The sequence below is a fragment of the Artemia franciscana genome, chromosome 9 (assembly GCF_032884065.1).
Source record: "Artemia franciscana chromosome 9, ASM3288406v1, whole genome shotgun sequence".
NCBI classification, from domain to species: Eukaryota; Metazoa; Arthropoda; class Branchiopoda; order Anostraca; family Artemiidae; genus Artemia; species Artemia franciscana.
In genome coordinates, this window is record NC_088871.1 from 33,429,046 (window position 1) to 33,445,467 (window position 16,422).

General features: G+C 35.8%; 1 protein-coding gene and 1 long non-coding RNA gene across 6 annotated transcripts in view; one reads left to right on the forward strand and one right to left on the reverse strand.

The window, feature by feature from the left end:
• The window catches only part of LOC136031301 (proton myo-inositol cotransporter-like), a 132,500-nt gene that overhangs the window by 56,111 nt on the left and 59,967 nt on the right, over positions 1 to 16,422 (forward strand). For all 5 annotated transcript variants that reach the window (XM_065710752.1, XM_065710755.1, XM_065710753.1 and 2 more), the window contains one exon: positions 14,062 to 14,221. In XM_065710752.1, coding sequence (XP_065566824.1) covers positions 14,062 to 14,221 — 160 coding nt within the window. The remainder of the gene's footprint in view (positions 1 to 14,061; positions 14,222 to 16,422) is intronic.
• The window catches only part of LOC136031303 (uncharacterized), a 52,042-nt gene that overhangs the window by 16,523 nt on the left and 19,097 nt on the right, over positions 1 to 16,422 (reverse strand). The gene's annotated exons all lie outside the window — the stretch shown is intronic.

The following is a 16,422-nucleotide window of genomic DNA, read 5'->3' on the forward strand; positions in this document are numbered from 1 at the left end:
ATTAGTATTTATACGCCCTTATAAGTATTATTAGTCGTAGGATTAGTAGTAGTGTCAATAGTAATAGTGCTAGTACTAGGAGCAGCGGAAGTATTAGCTTATTGCCTTTTTGTCAGTTGAATATCCCCCTCATTAAGCCCTGCAAGTTTCAACTTAATCAGTCATTGTTATGGTTTCTCAATATACCCTTTTGATAACTTGTATGTCCACTCCTTCCTTAAGTTTTCATCTAATACTATTAGCGCTATTAGTAGTTTTAACAAAATTAGTAGTTGAAATAGTAGTATTGGGTATTAGGATTAGTGTTAGGATAGCAGTATTAGTAGTAGCATGCAAATATTGCCTTTTGGTCTATTGATCTTCCCTTTAAGCATTCTCTGAAAGTTCCAACTGAATACCCTAATTTATTCCTGATGTATGCCCTTATGACAATCTGCATGCAAATTGTGTGTTGTGTTTCAAATTTCTCCTCAACATTTTCTCGAATTTTCACTTTCATACCATTAGCCTTAGTAGTACTAGTATCATAGTAGTAGTGTTATCAATAGGAGCAGCAGTTGCAGTAGTAGTGTTTTATTAGTAGTAGTAGTAACTGCAGTATTAATAATAGTAGTAGTATGTAAGTGTTGCCTTTTGCTCAGTTCAAGATCCCCCTCACGATGCCCTGGAAGTCTTAGCTTGATTCGGTAAGCCCCTCTAAAAATATCGTTGATACGCATCGTATTAATAGTATGTTTTGATTTAGTTCAAATTTCCTCTCAACATTTCCTCAAATTTTCACTTCTATTTCTTGAGCCTTGGTATTACTCGGCTGCAAATATGACAGTAGTGGTAGTAATACTAGTAGTGGTAGCAATACCTTTAGTATTAATATCAGCAGTAGCAGCAACAGCGTCCAAATATTCCCTTTTTGGTCAATTGATCACCCCCTTATCATTCCTTGAAAATTACAAGCTAATTCACTCAGTCGTTCCTGAGTTCAAGGGTGCTAGCAGGGAATTTTCCAAGGAAGACCAGACGCCAAAATAGCATTTGTAGTTGGCTGACAGGGAATGTATTTCACGATATTTTTTTGTAGGAATAAGTTTATTTTGAAAGGCTTTTAGGAAAAAACTCTCAAATAAAAAGCAATTAAATTGCATGCGAAATGACACAAAATACAGTAAATTTTAAACGACAAGGATTCCTGACAAAGGGATCAATTTATTTCAGCAAGAATATTTAATTATTATGTATTTAATCTTAAAAGAAAACCAAACTCAGACCAAAATTACAGAAAGATTTATTGCTTCTATATATTGTAACAGATGTAGACTGGTTTTTATGAAAATTCCAACCCCTTAGAATACTTAACAGAAGGAGTAGAAATAATCAAAAATCATCCTGCTTGCATAGATACCAAGTTTTGATTTTAGAACGGCCTTGTAAAATGTACCCTACATACCCTGGGGAAAGGCCTATAAGTTAAAAGGAGTTACCCATTGTTTACGTTTAGTATTTGTTATTGGGATGTATGCATACATTTTTTGGGTGGGGAGGGGAAGACGAATTTTCTGCTGGAAGGATTTTGCACGGGGAGAATTTTCCAAGGAGAGGGGAGTTTTCAGGGGTGAAATTTCCAGAGAAAATGTTACACTGAGTGAATTTACTAGAACCCCTATACGAAATATCTTTGTATCTCTACAGATGAAATATCTCTCTCTACCGATTCAATTTAACCCGTGTAGATCTTAAGGGTAATTGTCCAGAGTAAATCTTTTCGTTCTTTTCGTTTTTTATGTCCACATTAGGATGGGAAAGGGATTCCCCCTCAATGGAATGGGGCGCTCAGTTGGAGTATGAAAGCTATTTAATATTTTGATTTGGCTAATAGTTTCTACATTATAACCTATTGCACGCAAAGCGATTCCCCTGTTCGCGCATACTAGAATGATTAAATGGTCTGCGTGTTCCCATATGGCTGCAATAATTGACTTGCAAAGGGTAAAATCGATTACTAGAAATTGCTTACATTTGTTGAGCGAATTCTTTTTCAGTAATGCCTTAGGCGGTGTTTGGGATAATATTGCGGGTTGTTGTAAACGTAATTTTTAGTAATAGAGTCTTTTACTCTATTGGAACTTGAATGTGCTATCAGATATGAAATAAAAGCGAGAGCATTATTATGACTAGAATATGGTACACCTTCACATACGTTCAAATGTCTTTCTTTTCCTCTTCACTGCACATAATTTTATACTTATATTAGAGGCATGACCATACCAATGTACGTAGACAACAAGATGCTGCAATTGCATAAGTGAAATATATTGAAGTTTTATCCTGGAACAACAAATCTAAAGGACACAGACTTTGGTACATACATATTTTATTAATAAAAACAAATTTACAAGCGTTATTAAAACAGAAAAAGCACTTAAAACTCAACAAACGAAAAAAAAAAACCTAAAAAAACTTATAAAGGATAAAATATAAGCAAAAAAACCATGAATTAAAGAAAGGTAGGAATCCTAGCAACCAATTTTCTCAATTCCCAGTCTTTGACACTCAATGAATAACACACGGTACCCTTTAACGTCCATTATCACATGTATGGCATTTTTTGAATTTTTTAAAAAAATATTCAATACACTAGAATATTCGTTTATACTAAGATATTCGTTTACATTTAAAACTTAATAAAGAAATCCCCATTAGTGTCTGTTCTGATGACTTCTACCAATTGAGGCCAGTGTGAAACAATGTACCAGTCTCGATAACACCCTCTGGGGGCATATTGTCACACCTAAAGGCTTTTCAGCCTTTTTCTCTCAAAAATAAATTTATAAACTTAACAATGACCATTGTTTTTTATTTGAAAAGTGGAAATCTATCATTTCATCTTTACACTGTCATGCTCCATGCCAATTCCCATCAAGTGACACTCAATGGCTGACACGCAGCACCCTCTAACACCCCTCATCATTTCTAAACCATTTTGAGACATTTTCATGATCAAAAACTGTGCTTTAACTCCATTGATTCGTGCTTTCATAAGAAAACCCCTTTGTGGTACCCCCAACACTACACACCACCATGAAATTATGCAGTTGCTCCATATGGCATTCTTCATCATCTCTAAGGAATTTTCAACCTTTTCCCATCAAAAATAAGCTTGTAAATCTAAAATTCAACACTGTCTTTATTTGAACAGCGGAACTTCGCATTTCATAGTTAGAACGTGATAGTGCAAGGCAATTCACGCCACATAAAATTTAAAATATTTCTTGAACAATTCTTGAACATTTTTCGAACAAGTTAGCTGCATTGTGGCACACTGCGGCACCCGTCCGCATCCTTTCAGCAATTTCTTGCATTTGAACACCCTTATAGATACATTTTTTATTTTTTGGTATTATAGTCTGACACTTCCTAATCTGTGCTGCGCTATGACTGGCCCTCGGGCTACCTCTTCCAACACCACCTCATCATTCCTAAGACTTTTGAATCTAGGTTCTAAGATTTTGAATCGAGACAATGTCTGAAAGAGGTTTAAAAATGATGATGGCTGCTAGAGTAGCTGTATGTCAATCATTGAGTGTCAAAGGCTGGTAATTGCCATGGAACATCGCAATCTAAAAAAAATGGCAGGTTTCCACTGTTTAAGTAAAAAACAATGATAAATTTTTAGTTTATAAGCTTAGTTTTCAGAGGAAAAGGTTGAAAAACCCTTAGGTGTGAATAATGCGCCCCCAGAGGGTGTCATCGGGGCTGGTACATTGTGCCACATTGGCCTCAATTGCTAGGAGTCATCAAAAGAGAGGCTAATTGGAATTTTTCATTAAGTTTAAACGAAGATTCTAGTGTAAATGAATATTTTTGCAGGTAAATTTCCGAAAAACGCCATAAGTGTGGTAATGCCTGCTAGAGGGTGCTGTGTGTCAGCCATTCAGTACCACAGGCTGGGAATTGCCATGAATTATCGCAATCTAGCAAAGAAATTAGCAAAAGGAAACTAGCAATGCAAGTTTCCGCTGTTCAAATTAAAACAATTGTCATTTTTGTCTATAAATTTATTTTTGAGCGAAAAAGGTTGAAAATACCTTTTTTCATTAAGTTTAAACAATAGATTCTAGCGTAAAAGAATATTTATGCAGGAAACTGCCCGAAAATACCATATATGCGATAATGGCTGCTAAAGGGCGCCTTTTCTCAGTCATTGAGTACTACAGACTGACAATTGAGAGAGTTGGTTGCTATGGCTCCCATCTTTCTTTAATTCATGGTTCTTTTTGCTTAAATTTTTATCCTTCATAAGTTTTCTTTAGGTTCTGTTATTTTTATCGTTTGTTGAGTTTTAAACGCTTTTTCTGTGTTTTAAAAATGCTTGTAAATTTGTTTTTATTAATAAAATTTGAATGTGCAAAAGTCTGTGTCCCTTAAATTTCTTATTCCAAGATAAAACTTCAATAAAATTCACTGATGCTATATCAGTATCTTTTAGTCTGTGTACACTGGTATTGTCGGTCAATAGTGCCTCTAATATAAGTGTAAAATTCTGTGCAGTGAAGAGGGCAAAAAGGCTTTTTGGACGTATATGAAGGTTTACTATATTCATACATGTAGTAATTTCTATTCGTTTTAAGTTTTAATGTCGCTCCTAACTTTCAGTTAAAAAAACTAGTTTTTTAAAATTTAATTTCTGAACGTTTTCTGAATGATATTTTTATTTAATTATTTTATTCCGTTTATGGAAAGGGTTGTCCCCTCCTCAACGCCTGGCTCTTTACGCTAAAGTTTGACTCTTTCTCACAACTCTACTTGTTAAAAAAAATAAAAAACAACTTTAGCGTAAAGAACGAGGCGTTGAGGAGGGGACAACCCCTTTCATAAATGGAATAATTTCTGTTCATTTTAAGTTTTAATTTCACTTCTTACTTGCAGTTAAAAAAACTTGTTTTTTTACATTTAATTTCTGAATATTTTTAATTAATGCATGTTTTGATTTTGGCTCACCGCATATGAATAATTAAAACAAAATTTGGATTTTTTGTTGTCTAAATTGCGCTCTCATATTTTTGTTCCGAAGATTTTGATAAAAAAGGGGTGGTAGAGGAGGCCTAGTTGCACTCCAATTTCTGGCTACTTAAAAAGGCAACTAGAACTTAGTATTTTTTACGAACGTTTTTATTATTAATAAATATATGTAACTTACGAATTAACTTACGTAACGAAATTCTATATTTTTATATTTTTATTACGCATATGAGAGGGTTCTCCCCCTTGTCAATACCTTGCTCTTTACATTAAAGCTTAAACTTGGTTCCAATTCTTTAAGTATGACCCCTGAATCACAAACGCCGTATAATAAATAGTAGAAATTACTAAAAATACTTTAGCGTAAAGTGTGAGGTATTTTGAAGGAGACGAACCCCCTTATATACGTAATAATTTCTGTTCGTTTTAGGTTCTAATATTTCTCCTTACTTCTACCAGAAAAAACTTTTTTTTTTATTTATTTTCTCATTTTTTTTGTAATAATGCTAGAAAATCCTGCAGCCGCTTCATGGAAATTTTCTTCCCTCATGGTAAATTCCTCCATAGAATGATCCTCCGACGTAACCCCTTCCTCCGACCCCCCTTTAATGTGAAAAGTCCCTGTGAAATCGTCTGTACACGTCCCAATAACCATTACTATATGTAAACAATGGTCAAAGTCTGTAACTTGCAGCCCCTCCCCCGGGGATTGTGAGGGAGTAACTCGTCCCTAAAGACATAATTATTAGATTTTTTGACTATGCTGAACAAAATGGTATCTCAAAATTATGATCCAGTAACTTTGGGAAAAATGAGCGTGGGAGAGTCCTAAGTGCCCTCCAATTTTTTGGTCACTTAAAAAGGGCTTTAGAACTTTTAATTTCAGTTAGAATGAAGCCTCTTGCGACATTTTAGGACCAATGGGTCAATACAATCACTCCTGGGGGAAAAAACAAATAAACACGCATCCGTGATCTGTCTTCTGGGAAGAAATACAAAATTCCATATTTTTGCAGATAGGAGGTTGAAACTTCTACGGTGGGATTCTCTGATACGCTGAATCTGATGGTGTGATTTTCGTTAAGATTATCTGGCTTTTAGGGGATGTTTCCTCCTATTTCCTAAAATAAGGTAAATTTTCTCAGGCTCGTAACTTTTAATGGGTAAAATTAAAATTTATAAAACTTATATATTTAGAATCAGCGCAAGAATGCGATTCTTTTGATATAACTATTGGTGTCAAAATTTTCTAGAGTTTCGGTTACTATTGAGCTGGGTTGCTTCTTACTTAGATTTCTTATTCCAAGATAAAACTTCAATAAAATTCACTAAGAGCTGTATCAGTATCTTTTAGTCTGTGTGCACTAGTTTTGTCTTTTAATAGTGCCTCTAATGTAAGTGTAAAATTATATGCAGTGAAGAGGGCAAAAAAGCTTTTTGGACGCATATGAAGGTTTACTATGTTCTAGCCATAATGATACTTCTCGTTTTTATTTCATCTCTGATATCACATTCAAGCTCCAATAGAGTAAAATACTCTATTGCTAAAACATGTGCTAAGCACAGCTCGTAGTTTTATCCGATAACACTCTGTAAAGCATTACTTAACAAGCAGTTGCTCATCAAATGTAAGTAATTTCTAGCAATTGATTTTCTCCTCTGCATGTCAATTATTGCAGCCATAAGGGAACACGCAATCCAATTAATAATTTTAGTATGGGCGAACAGGGGATTCGCTTTTCGTGCAATAGGAGATCATGTAGAAAGTACTGCCCGAATCAAAATATTAGAAAGGCTTTCATACTACAACTGGTTCCAATGAGGTTCCCTATTCCAATGAGGGGAATCCCTTTCAATCCTAATGTGGTCATAAAATCTTTCAAATGTAAAGGACTTCTGAGAAAAACGCCTTGAAATAAAAAATTTCTTATATTATTATGTAACATCCCATGTGTTTTTCCTCCTAAGTTACAAGTGGGGGTTTCCCTTGGGTCCTGAAGAAGCGAGTCATTTGCGAATGCGTGATCCGTAACGCTGGTAAACCTTTCCTATTAAGTAAGAACTGAAGAAAAACTCCTTGAAGAATAAAGTCTTAAGAAACGTCTTAAAAACGTCTCGAATGAATTTTGTTTTAAAAACACATTGATATGTCTTGAAACGTCTTGAGAAACGCCTCAAAGAAAATATGTCTTTCAAAACGTCTTTAAAAATGTCTTTAAACGTCTTGGAAAATTTCTTGAAGAAAAATGCCTTAAAAAATGTATTGAAATGTCTTGAAAAAACGTCTGAAAAAAATGACTTAGAAATTCCCCTGCTTGACTAGTGGACTCTAGCAGACCCTATTACACGAAATCCAAGGAAATCTTGATTTGGCGGCCCCCTGAAGGTTTTTTAAGAATCGGGGAAGCCATGATTTAACAATCACGGTAATTCTGATTTTGCGGGAACCCCTGAAAGTTTTTTAAGGAATAAGAGTAAATATTAGGTAAAACCAAAACTCTATTATGTAACAATCACAGAAATCATGGTTTAGCGGGCTCTCGTAGGTTTTTTTAAAAAAAGCCAAGGAATTATTACCTAACAACCAAAGAAATCTCGATTCGGCGGGTCCCCGAAGGTTTGTAAGTAAGACACATATATCTCATATAAAACTTTCCATATTAAATAAAAACCAATGAAATCACGAGGGACTGCAACCCTGGCCCTTGCGGGTTTTAAAAGAATCGACGAAACTATTACATTACAACCAAGAAATCTTGATTTGGCAGGTGACCCCTGAAGGTTTTTTAAAGGATCAGAGAAACTATTACGGTAAAACCCAAACTCCATAATCTAACAACCAAAAACATCATGATTTAAGTTGTTGCTTAACAACCAAGTTAAACATTTCCGATGATATAACGTACACCTGCGTCTCTTAGAAAACATTCCTATGATGTATATAGTACCTGCGTCTTGGAGAAGTTTAAAAAAGTTTCGGGACTGGGATTCGAAGGGATAGGGTCCCAGCTAAAAACAGAGGGGCATCACTACTAATAATTAATAAGGTATTAAAATCTCAACTATTAAAACCAATTACAAAAAAAAACTTTCGTCTTAACCCAAACTAGAGCAAGCGGTCCACTACAAATCCACCACTACGTCAGGAGGGGGGCGCTTCTTTTTTTTTAAATTAGAACTTACTTTTTCCTATTAGTGATCAAAATCTATTGTTAGGTAGCCAACAATGGGGTAATACACATTTCTATGATTTTCCCCTATTCTGCTCTCCTTCCTTTGGTATCCTTATAATTACTTCAAATCTCCAGGGGGCCATGGCCTCCCAGCCGGTGCCCATGCCTAAGTTACGCCCTTTTGGGACGTTTTCTCAATAACAAATGCTAAATGTAAACAATGGACGAATTGCATAGCTCACAGCCCTAACCCCGAGGCCGTAGGGGGTTGATATCTCTAGGGGCATTGCTACTGAGACTTTCAATTATGCCAAACAAATTTTTGATTGGATATGTTTTTGGAATCAATGCGCGTTGGAGGGGGACTGGTTGCCGTCCAATCACTTTTGACTCTTAAAAAGGCACTAGAACTTCCAATTTCCCAAATTAATGAACTCTTTCTGAATTTTCTATGGCAACTTTTTTTATATGAAGTGCCTTGGTTAAAAAAATTTAATGTTCCCACACAACTCTTTACTTAGGCAGCGCTATTGGTGTGCCTGCGATCAGCAGAAATGTCTAGAAATTTATGTTTATTTTTGTGTGTTTAAGTTCAAAAGAAACCTAGCATCAGCAAAATCTACTTGCCACTATTGTTGTGAATTCCGCTAGGCCATTGACTATTTGTTGGCGGATCACAACTGGGTAATACACACTACCAAACAAACATGCTCTGTTCGATACATCAAAATTTCGACCAATTGGGCGTTCCGCTATTGATGTTTGCAGTCATTAGTAGGGACATTTGGAACTGCTGAAATTCTAATATATCAAACTATATAATTATGACATTGAACCCGACAAGTAAAAAGTAAAAAATAAAAGGAGTATGTTTTAAAGGATTGCTAGTGCCTTTAAGAGAAAAAAAAAAGACAAAACAAAGTAATAAACTTGAAACGTTGCGAAATGACTTTCTAGTGTTGCCAGGTTAGAACTTCTTGGCCAGGATGTCTAAGGAGAACATTCTGGGACAATCTAGCAGAAAAAGACAAGTTAAGAAAAGTCAAAGGAGGTGGCTACTCTTACAAAAGGGAGCCATAACACAAGAGATGGTTTACACAACTCACACGGAATCTCTTGTTATGTGGCTTGTGGTCCAATTTTCCTAAAGCAGGATTATTCTTGTGTTTATTTAATGCCTCTAGAGATTGAGTCTATTTAATAGCATTTGTTCATCATTCTAACCAGAGATTTCACTGCCTGACTAGCATTTTCAGCTAAATAGGTTAACCTTGAAGGAGTGCTTATTAATTTGGATATTTGTTGTTTCTGTTTCCATCACAGGTTTTTTTGCTTTTTACTTTATTAATTCTTATCTTTAATACTGATACAATCATGTTAGTTTGAAGTTATTCTAATGAATAAATAAATTCATTCCTATTTGAATCAACCTTATTACACAAACCTATGAATTTAACGGCCCAAAGAGGTTTTCAAGTAACGTTTTTTTTCTTTAATACAAAGCCTACAAACCGATGTAGTAGGATGCAATTGTAAATACCCATGGAACACCTCTTTAAATGCGATAATACGATTTTCCTTTTATGGAGAGTGCTAGATATATAGAAGTTACCGTGAATATCCGAAATTTGGTTAATGGCGACATTCGCCGGTGAATGTCCGAAATTCCTTTTTTTCTGCTTGGATCCGATGAGCTTTGCGAGCTTTTTCAGTCTTACGCAACCTATGATCGTAAAACTTAAAGTTAGGTTATGATCATTTATATTAGGTTAAAATGGGTTGTAAATATCAGAAATGGGTTAAAAGCTTAACCTAGCCCAACCTAGCCAAATCTTATCTAACCGTCATCATCATACCTTGCATCAAACTAAAAAGTTGACCGGCAACGCTGACTAAATAAAATGAGAAAAAAAAAGTTTATTTCGGACATTCATCGGTGAATGTCGACATTCACGGTAACATAGATACGTACTGTAAAATTTTTTTCAGATTAGTGAATCGATTCTGTATTTTTCATTGTATTTTAAGTATTTTAAAGACAGTCAAAATCACTCTCTGAAGGAGCCCCATTTAATGGCTGGATAAATTCGTGAGTAACATTAAAGCTCACTGACTGATCTACGCCTTCATGGATGTAAGCCTTTCACAATCTTTTGTAATCCGATATCGATTTAGCAGAGGCCTAAATGGATTTCTGTGACATAGAAAATTCCCCTTGAACCCCTCAATCTCTTTTACTCCGAAAGAAATGCTCTGCGTTTCCAAGGAGTTTCGGACATTGACAAAGCCTTCTTTTATGATCCCAGGAACTGAAAGTAATCGTTCGGTTATGCTGTTTCGCTCTATAGACATAAATATTAAGGCATCTTGTGGTATATAAGCTAATTACATAACTTACCACAAGCTATAGTGTTTTCTTTTATAATTCCGAAATAAACTGAGAATGACTGAAAATTTTACCAAAGTATTTTATAACCAGATAAGCCCTTCTTCCGTATGGGACCATTTTTCCCAAAATTGAGTATGCGACCTACAGCGAAGGCTTGGTTTTATTCATTGGGTTATTCAGACTTTTTTTTGCTTCAAATTAATGCATCAGTATACATCCTTTGTTTAATAGGAGTTATTTTCTTAATTTATTTTGATTCTGCTACAAACTTACTGAAGTGTTAGGCCTCTTGTTGACAATAAATTATTGAATTTCTTCACAATTATTATTTTTGCTAATCTTATCACTGCACCTTACGTGTTCCTCTGTGTGTTATCCACCTTATCGTCTCTGCCTAACTTTATCTGTTCTATAATATGTTTCTCATTACAATATCTTAATATTAGACACAATGGAAGTAAAATTGAAGTTTGGGTCCGTTTTTTCTTCTTTTTTTTTGTATGTGAAAGCTCGTGAGCCACCACTATTGTATATGCTTTCCTATAGGCTACCACTCTTTGATCTCTAACACCAGTGCCACTGGCGGTGTCACTAGAGTAAAGTAACGTGTTCAACCGATTAAAAGGGCTCTACAACTTCTTTGTAGAGCCCTTTTATCGGTCCTTTTATCGACCCGGTCCTAGCCGAGTCGGTTGGTGCGCTGGATTTGGGAGCCTTTGTCTGAAAGAACGCGGGTTCGAATCCCAGTGTACCCAATTGTTCAATTTGGGACGGGAGTCAGTGGCGTGACTCTGTAAGCTTAGCCAGAGTCGACCCAGCTTTAAATGGGTACCTGGAGAGATCTGGGGAAGGTAAACAGGAAGGGTGTGCGTAAGCACAGGATGGTTGGCCCCCAGCCCCCCATTGCACTTCCTGGCTGAAGGGCCAAGAAACGGAGATCAGCACCGCCGGTAGGGACTGTAAAGTCTAATGCCGTATCCTTTACCTTTACCTTTTTCAATTTCTTTGCGTTCTGGGGTTACAACCAGTATGCATGTGAAAGATATACTGCCTTTTCGAGGGGCAAACTATTGGGCCCAAGGTACCCCAGTCTGTGTCACCACTGAAAACTCTCTAAATATCTATGTAGAGAGTAAACGGACCCCCCTGGTGATATATTAATGACGATGCTTCTTGAAAACTATTTTCTTACTCTACCTTGGTTTGGGGAAGATAATCTGACAAATTTGGAGAAAATAAGTCCCTTTTAATCTCCAAATGTCAATTCTGACAAAACATGAACTCTGAAAACTAACTTTGTAGTCTAACAACGAACTAACCAAAAAATCACTATATTCACACAAAGAAGCCTGGTGTAGAGGTTGAACCTATATTGCCCCTGACCGTTCAATGAATGAGAGTTTCAAAACCAATGAAAGTTCTTAAGTCGAACTGGCCAGACATGACAAGAAACAACAAAGAAAGATAAAACTCAACAAAAAAAAACCTCAAACAAGACTGCGGCCAGTAGAGAGAACAGTTGCTTTTATGTTCTCATTGAAGTAACTCTAATAGTTTCTTTTTCCTACGTGGATCAGAAGCGACAATTGTATTTATTATTATTGGTGGTGGTTTTATTTGTTTTTAGTTTGGTGTTTTTTTCTTTTTATCTTGTGCTGAGGACGCCTAGTTTGGATACAGGCGAAATATCCGCGTTATTTTAGTCTTTCATCTCTTTTTTCTCTCTACTGGCCGCAGTCTCGTTTGAGGGTTTTTTTTTGTTGAGTTTTATCTCTCTTTGTTGTTTGTAATCTCAAAACCATAAGCTGTTTGAATAAAATTCAGACAGAATGCTCAGACAGACTGATCAGATAGATCAGACAGACAGAAATAGGGTTTACCCCGAAAGTTTACTTATCGCGACACCACTGACTTAGCAACGACAATTTAGCGTGTCTTTTGAATTTATACTATTATATAAGCTAATATGATCAAGAATGAAATAGGTCATTTATCTAAAGAATAAAAGGGAAAGGGGTAAAGCCCCAACAGGGTCTTTGAAAATATATTTTGCTATTAAATTTTATCATAAAAACTATGTTACTATTGATGAGCGTTAGAAAATAGGAGTGTAGTACGAATTAATCTGCATAGATAAGCTGTTTGGTGTAACGGAAGTTGAATTTTAAGAAGGTCCAGTAGATCAAAAGAGTGGCGTTCTTAAGGGTGAACATCATTGTGGAGTACGAAGGAAATGTTACTTTTGTTCGCAAATTCTCTCTCTTTTAAAAAATCGGGGTACCAACTTCCTTAAGTTAAAATCTTCTAGAATTTACAGTTTCAACGTAATATATTGAATGTGAAGGAGTGATTTTCGTTATGATCACTTGATATTTTTGGGGTATTTTCCCCATTTTTCAAAAATCAGGTATATTTTCTCAGGCTCGTAACTTTTGACGGGTACCATTAAATTTGATGGATTTTACATATTTTGAATAAACATCAAAAATTAATTTTTTGTGCATCTTTTCAAAAACAGCAAATTCTCAAATGGACGGGGGGGATATCGAAAAGGGTCATAAGAAAAAACTTAAGGACTTTGAAGAGAGTCAGAACTTAATAATAGGGAGTAAAGGCTTGTTAGTTATTAATCGTTCGTGGCAGTACTTGGAGCTAAGACTTAAGAACGAGATGAGATGATTTTGACTGCTTGAACATTTTCATTTCTAACTCCTTTTCAATTCGTCTTACGTATATACAGACGGGTTATGTCGTATGAGTGATTAGTTTTGGTCTAAGTTTTGTCTGTTTGTTGCTTTCGTTGAACTCGAAGCACCCAAGTTTCTTTTGTCAAAACTATTTTTTCTCTGGTGACGCGAAAAAGATTTTCTAGTAAAAGTAAAGTCAATTTTTCGGCAGCTGGGTCAGCTCTTTATGGATTGGTATCCAAGAAATCTAGAGGTATCTAAAATCGAGCATCACGATTCCTAATATTAATGCTCAGGAAATACATTTAAGCAATGTAAATAACTTGATAGTGCATACCGTGATCGGGGAAACTGAATGGTTAGGAAAATATGAATAATGACATAGTTCGATGTTTGCGGAGCCAATATAAGAGAGCGAATGTCTGTTCGTGTATTACCTCAGCCTCTGTTCTCTGACCCAGAAAAGCAATACATGAGCCATAAAAACACAATATTTATGTTTGCAGAAAGTTATCTCTGGGTAATTTTACTGAGGAAATATGTGGGGAAAATTGTCCCTTCCCTTGGAACCCAAATAAAAAAAGAATGTCAGAACTGAAATACAAGTGATCAAATTTCCCAGGGGTCTGGAACTAGAAAGCAACATATCGATTTTAGATGCCTTTGGGTTCCAAAATTAGCAAACTCTTATCCTAATGACAAATCCCAAAGGGCGTCAGTCAGGGTACCGATGATCTGATGTTAGTGAAAACCAAAACTTTCTTGCCTACATACTTTGCAGTTTATGCACTTCCAGGTTTGGCATCATCAACTGTTACAATGTACATCGGTGAAATGGCACCAACAAATTCCAGAGGAAAGCTAGTTTGCCTCAATGGCCTGCTGCTTAGTCTGGGAAGAGTTATAGGGGCTCTGGTCGCAGTTATGTTTCGAAGTGATGAAGTGTCTGGCTGGAGGTTTGTATACTTTTTTTTTCAATTCCTATATAACTGGAGGAGAATCAATACAACTATTTAGCATAACGAGTAACAAATAATCAACCAAATACATACAATTATGTTTATCCACGACAAACTATTTTCTATCAGTTTTACCTGTTTATTGCAGGGCATCTTTAGCCATTATGTTTTCGAGCTATTGATATTTTACTGAAAAGAACAAGTAAATGCGGATTTACGTTTTAATATATGCTGATATTTATTCCTGAAGGTCTTAATAGTTTTGGATTTACTAAAATTTATTTAAGAGAAATCGTTCAAAGTGTATTTTGTTTTAAGTAATGTACAAACTAGATTTTGGCCTTTATAAGGCCAAAGGCGCATTACCCCTATTCCTCTTTGTAGTAGTTTCTACTCGTTTTTAGTCTGACTTCGTTATTTACTGCAATTTCTATTTGTTTTGGGTTTGATTTATTTATGGACAATAATTCATGGTAGCCTTTCGGTTGAAAAATTATTTGACTATTTCTGCTCTTCTTTGGTTTAATGAAGCTTCACTTTTCTTTAAAAAACTTATCCCTATTTGATTTCCTTTTCTGTCATTGCCTTTTCTGTGCTCCTTAAGACAAGTCCATCAAAATTAGTCATATAAAGGGGGATAGAACAAAGCCCTGCTTAGCTCAGATTTAATACGAAACCAGGTGCAAGCCTCATTTTCTACCTTAACCGCAGCAGTGTTATTCACGTACACAGCAGTTATCACTTTAATTTATTTGTCTTGTATACCGCACAAGGATAAAGGATAATGGCTAATGGTTTATCCATACAAGGATAAATCATGCTTCCTACCCCTGGGATATGAGTTTTTGAAACTCCGAATAAGTCCAGTTTGGATCGTCTGGATTCGTCAGTCAAAATGTCGATGCGATAGCCATTTTTTAACGTCGTAACATTCCAAGCTCTCAAGTTCCAACATTTCAAGCTCCAAGTTCCATCATTGAAATTATTTTGGCCTCGTGAAAGAAAAAAAATCCTGAATAAGAGTGCAGGACGAGGATCACATATCTTCTCAAGCCTACACCAAAGCATTTAAGCCGGCTTAGAACCAGACAGCAAGAAGTCCCTGGGACCCCCAGTATGAAGAAAGGAGATTTTATACAATCCTGGGCCCATCTTGGTCACAAAATGGTTTTCATCACTTGGCAATGCTCTTCTATCAACAGCAGTCTAAATCTTGCACAGACAGTCTTAAGCCTTGGCGAAATTTGCCCCCGAAAATTACCCTTAACATCATTACGCGTAAAATTGAATCGGTAAAGAGAAAGCAAGACATTTAAAGAAAATTCGTATAACAATTCTGGCAAATTCATCAAGTATAAAATTCCCCCTGAGAAGTTCATCGCCTGGAAACTTCTCTTTTCAGGCAGAATTCACCCCGTGCAAAATCCTCCCAGGAGAAAATTCATTCTCCCCTCCCCACCCTGAAAATGCATGCATACTTCTCAATAATAAATAAAACAATGGGCACATTTTATAAGTTATGAACCTTTCCACAGTGGGCTGTAGGGGGTCATTTTATCTCCAAAGACATAGTTTTTTGACCTTTCAACTATGCTGAACAAAAAAACAATCTCTAAATTTTGATCTGATATTTCGGGAAAAAGTGGCGTTGGAGGGGGCCTAGCTCACTTAAAAAACCCAATTCACTTAAAATCACTTAAAAAGGGCTATAGAACTTTTCATTTTCGTTAGAATGAGCAATCTCTCGCCGTTCTAGGCCGACTGGATTGATGCGATCATCCCGGCAAAAAACAAAACAAAAACAAATAAACGCGCATCCATGATCTTTCTTGTTGTAAAAATTGAAAAATTCCACATTTTGCATAGGAGCTTGAAACCTCTGGGATAGGATTCTTTGATTCTTTGAATCTGATGATATGATTTTAATTGCAATTCTATGACTTCAAGAGGATCTTTTCCTCTTTATTCGAAAAGTTTTATGAGTGCAATATTTTTGGTAACACAGAAAACGATCACCATTTTAATGATCTCTGTTTGGATTTTAATGGGTAATTAAACAGTTTGTGGTAGTGAATGAGTGACCCCGCTTAATAGTAACCGATACTGTAAAGAACAGAATTTTGATACCAACAGATATATCAAAAGTGCTGGCTTATTGTACTAATTCCGAATATATAAGTTCCATTAAGTTTGGTCTC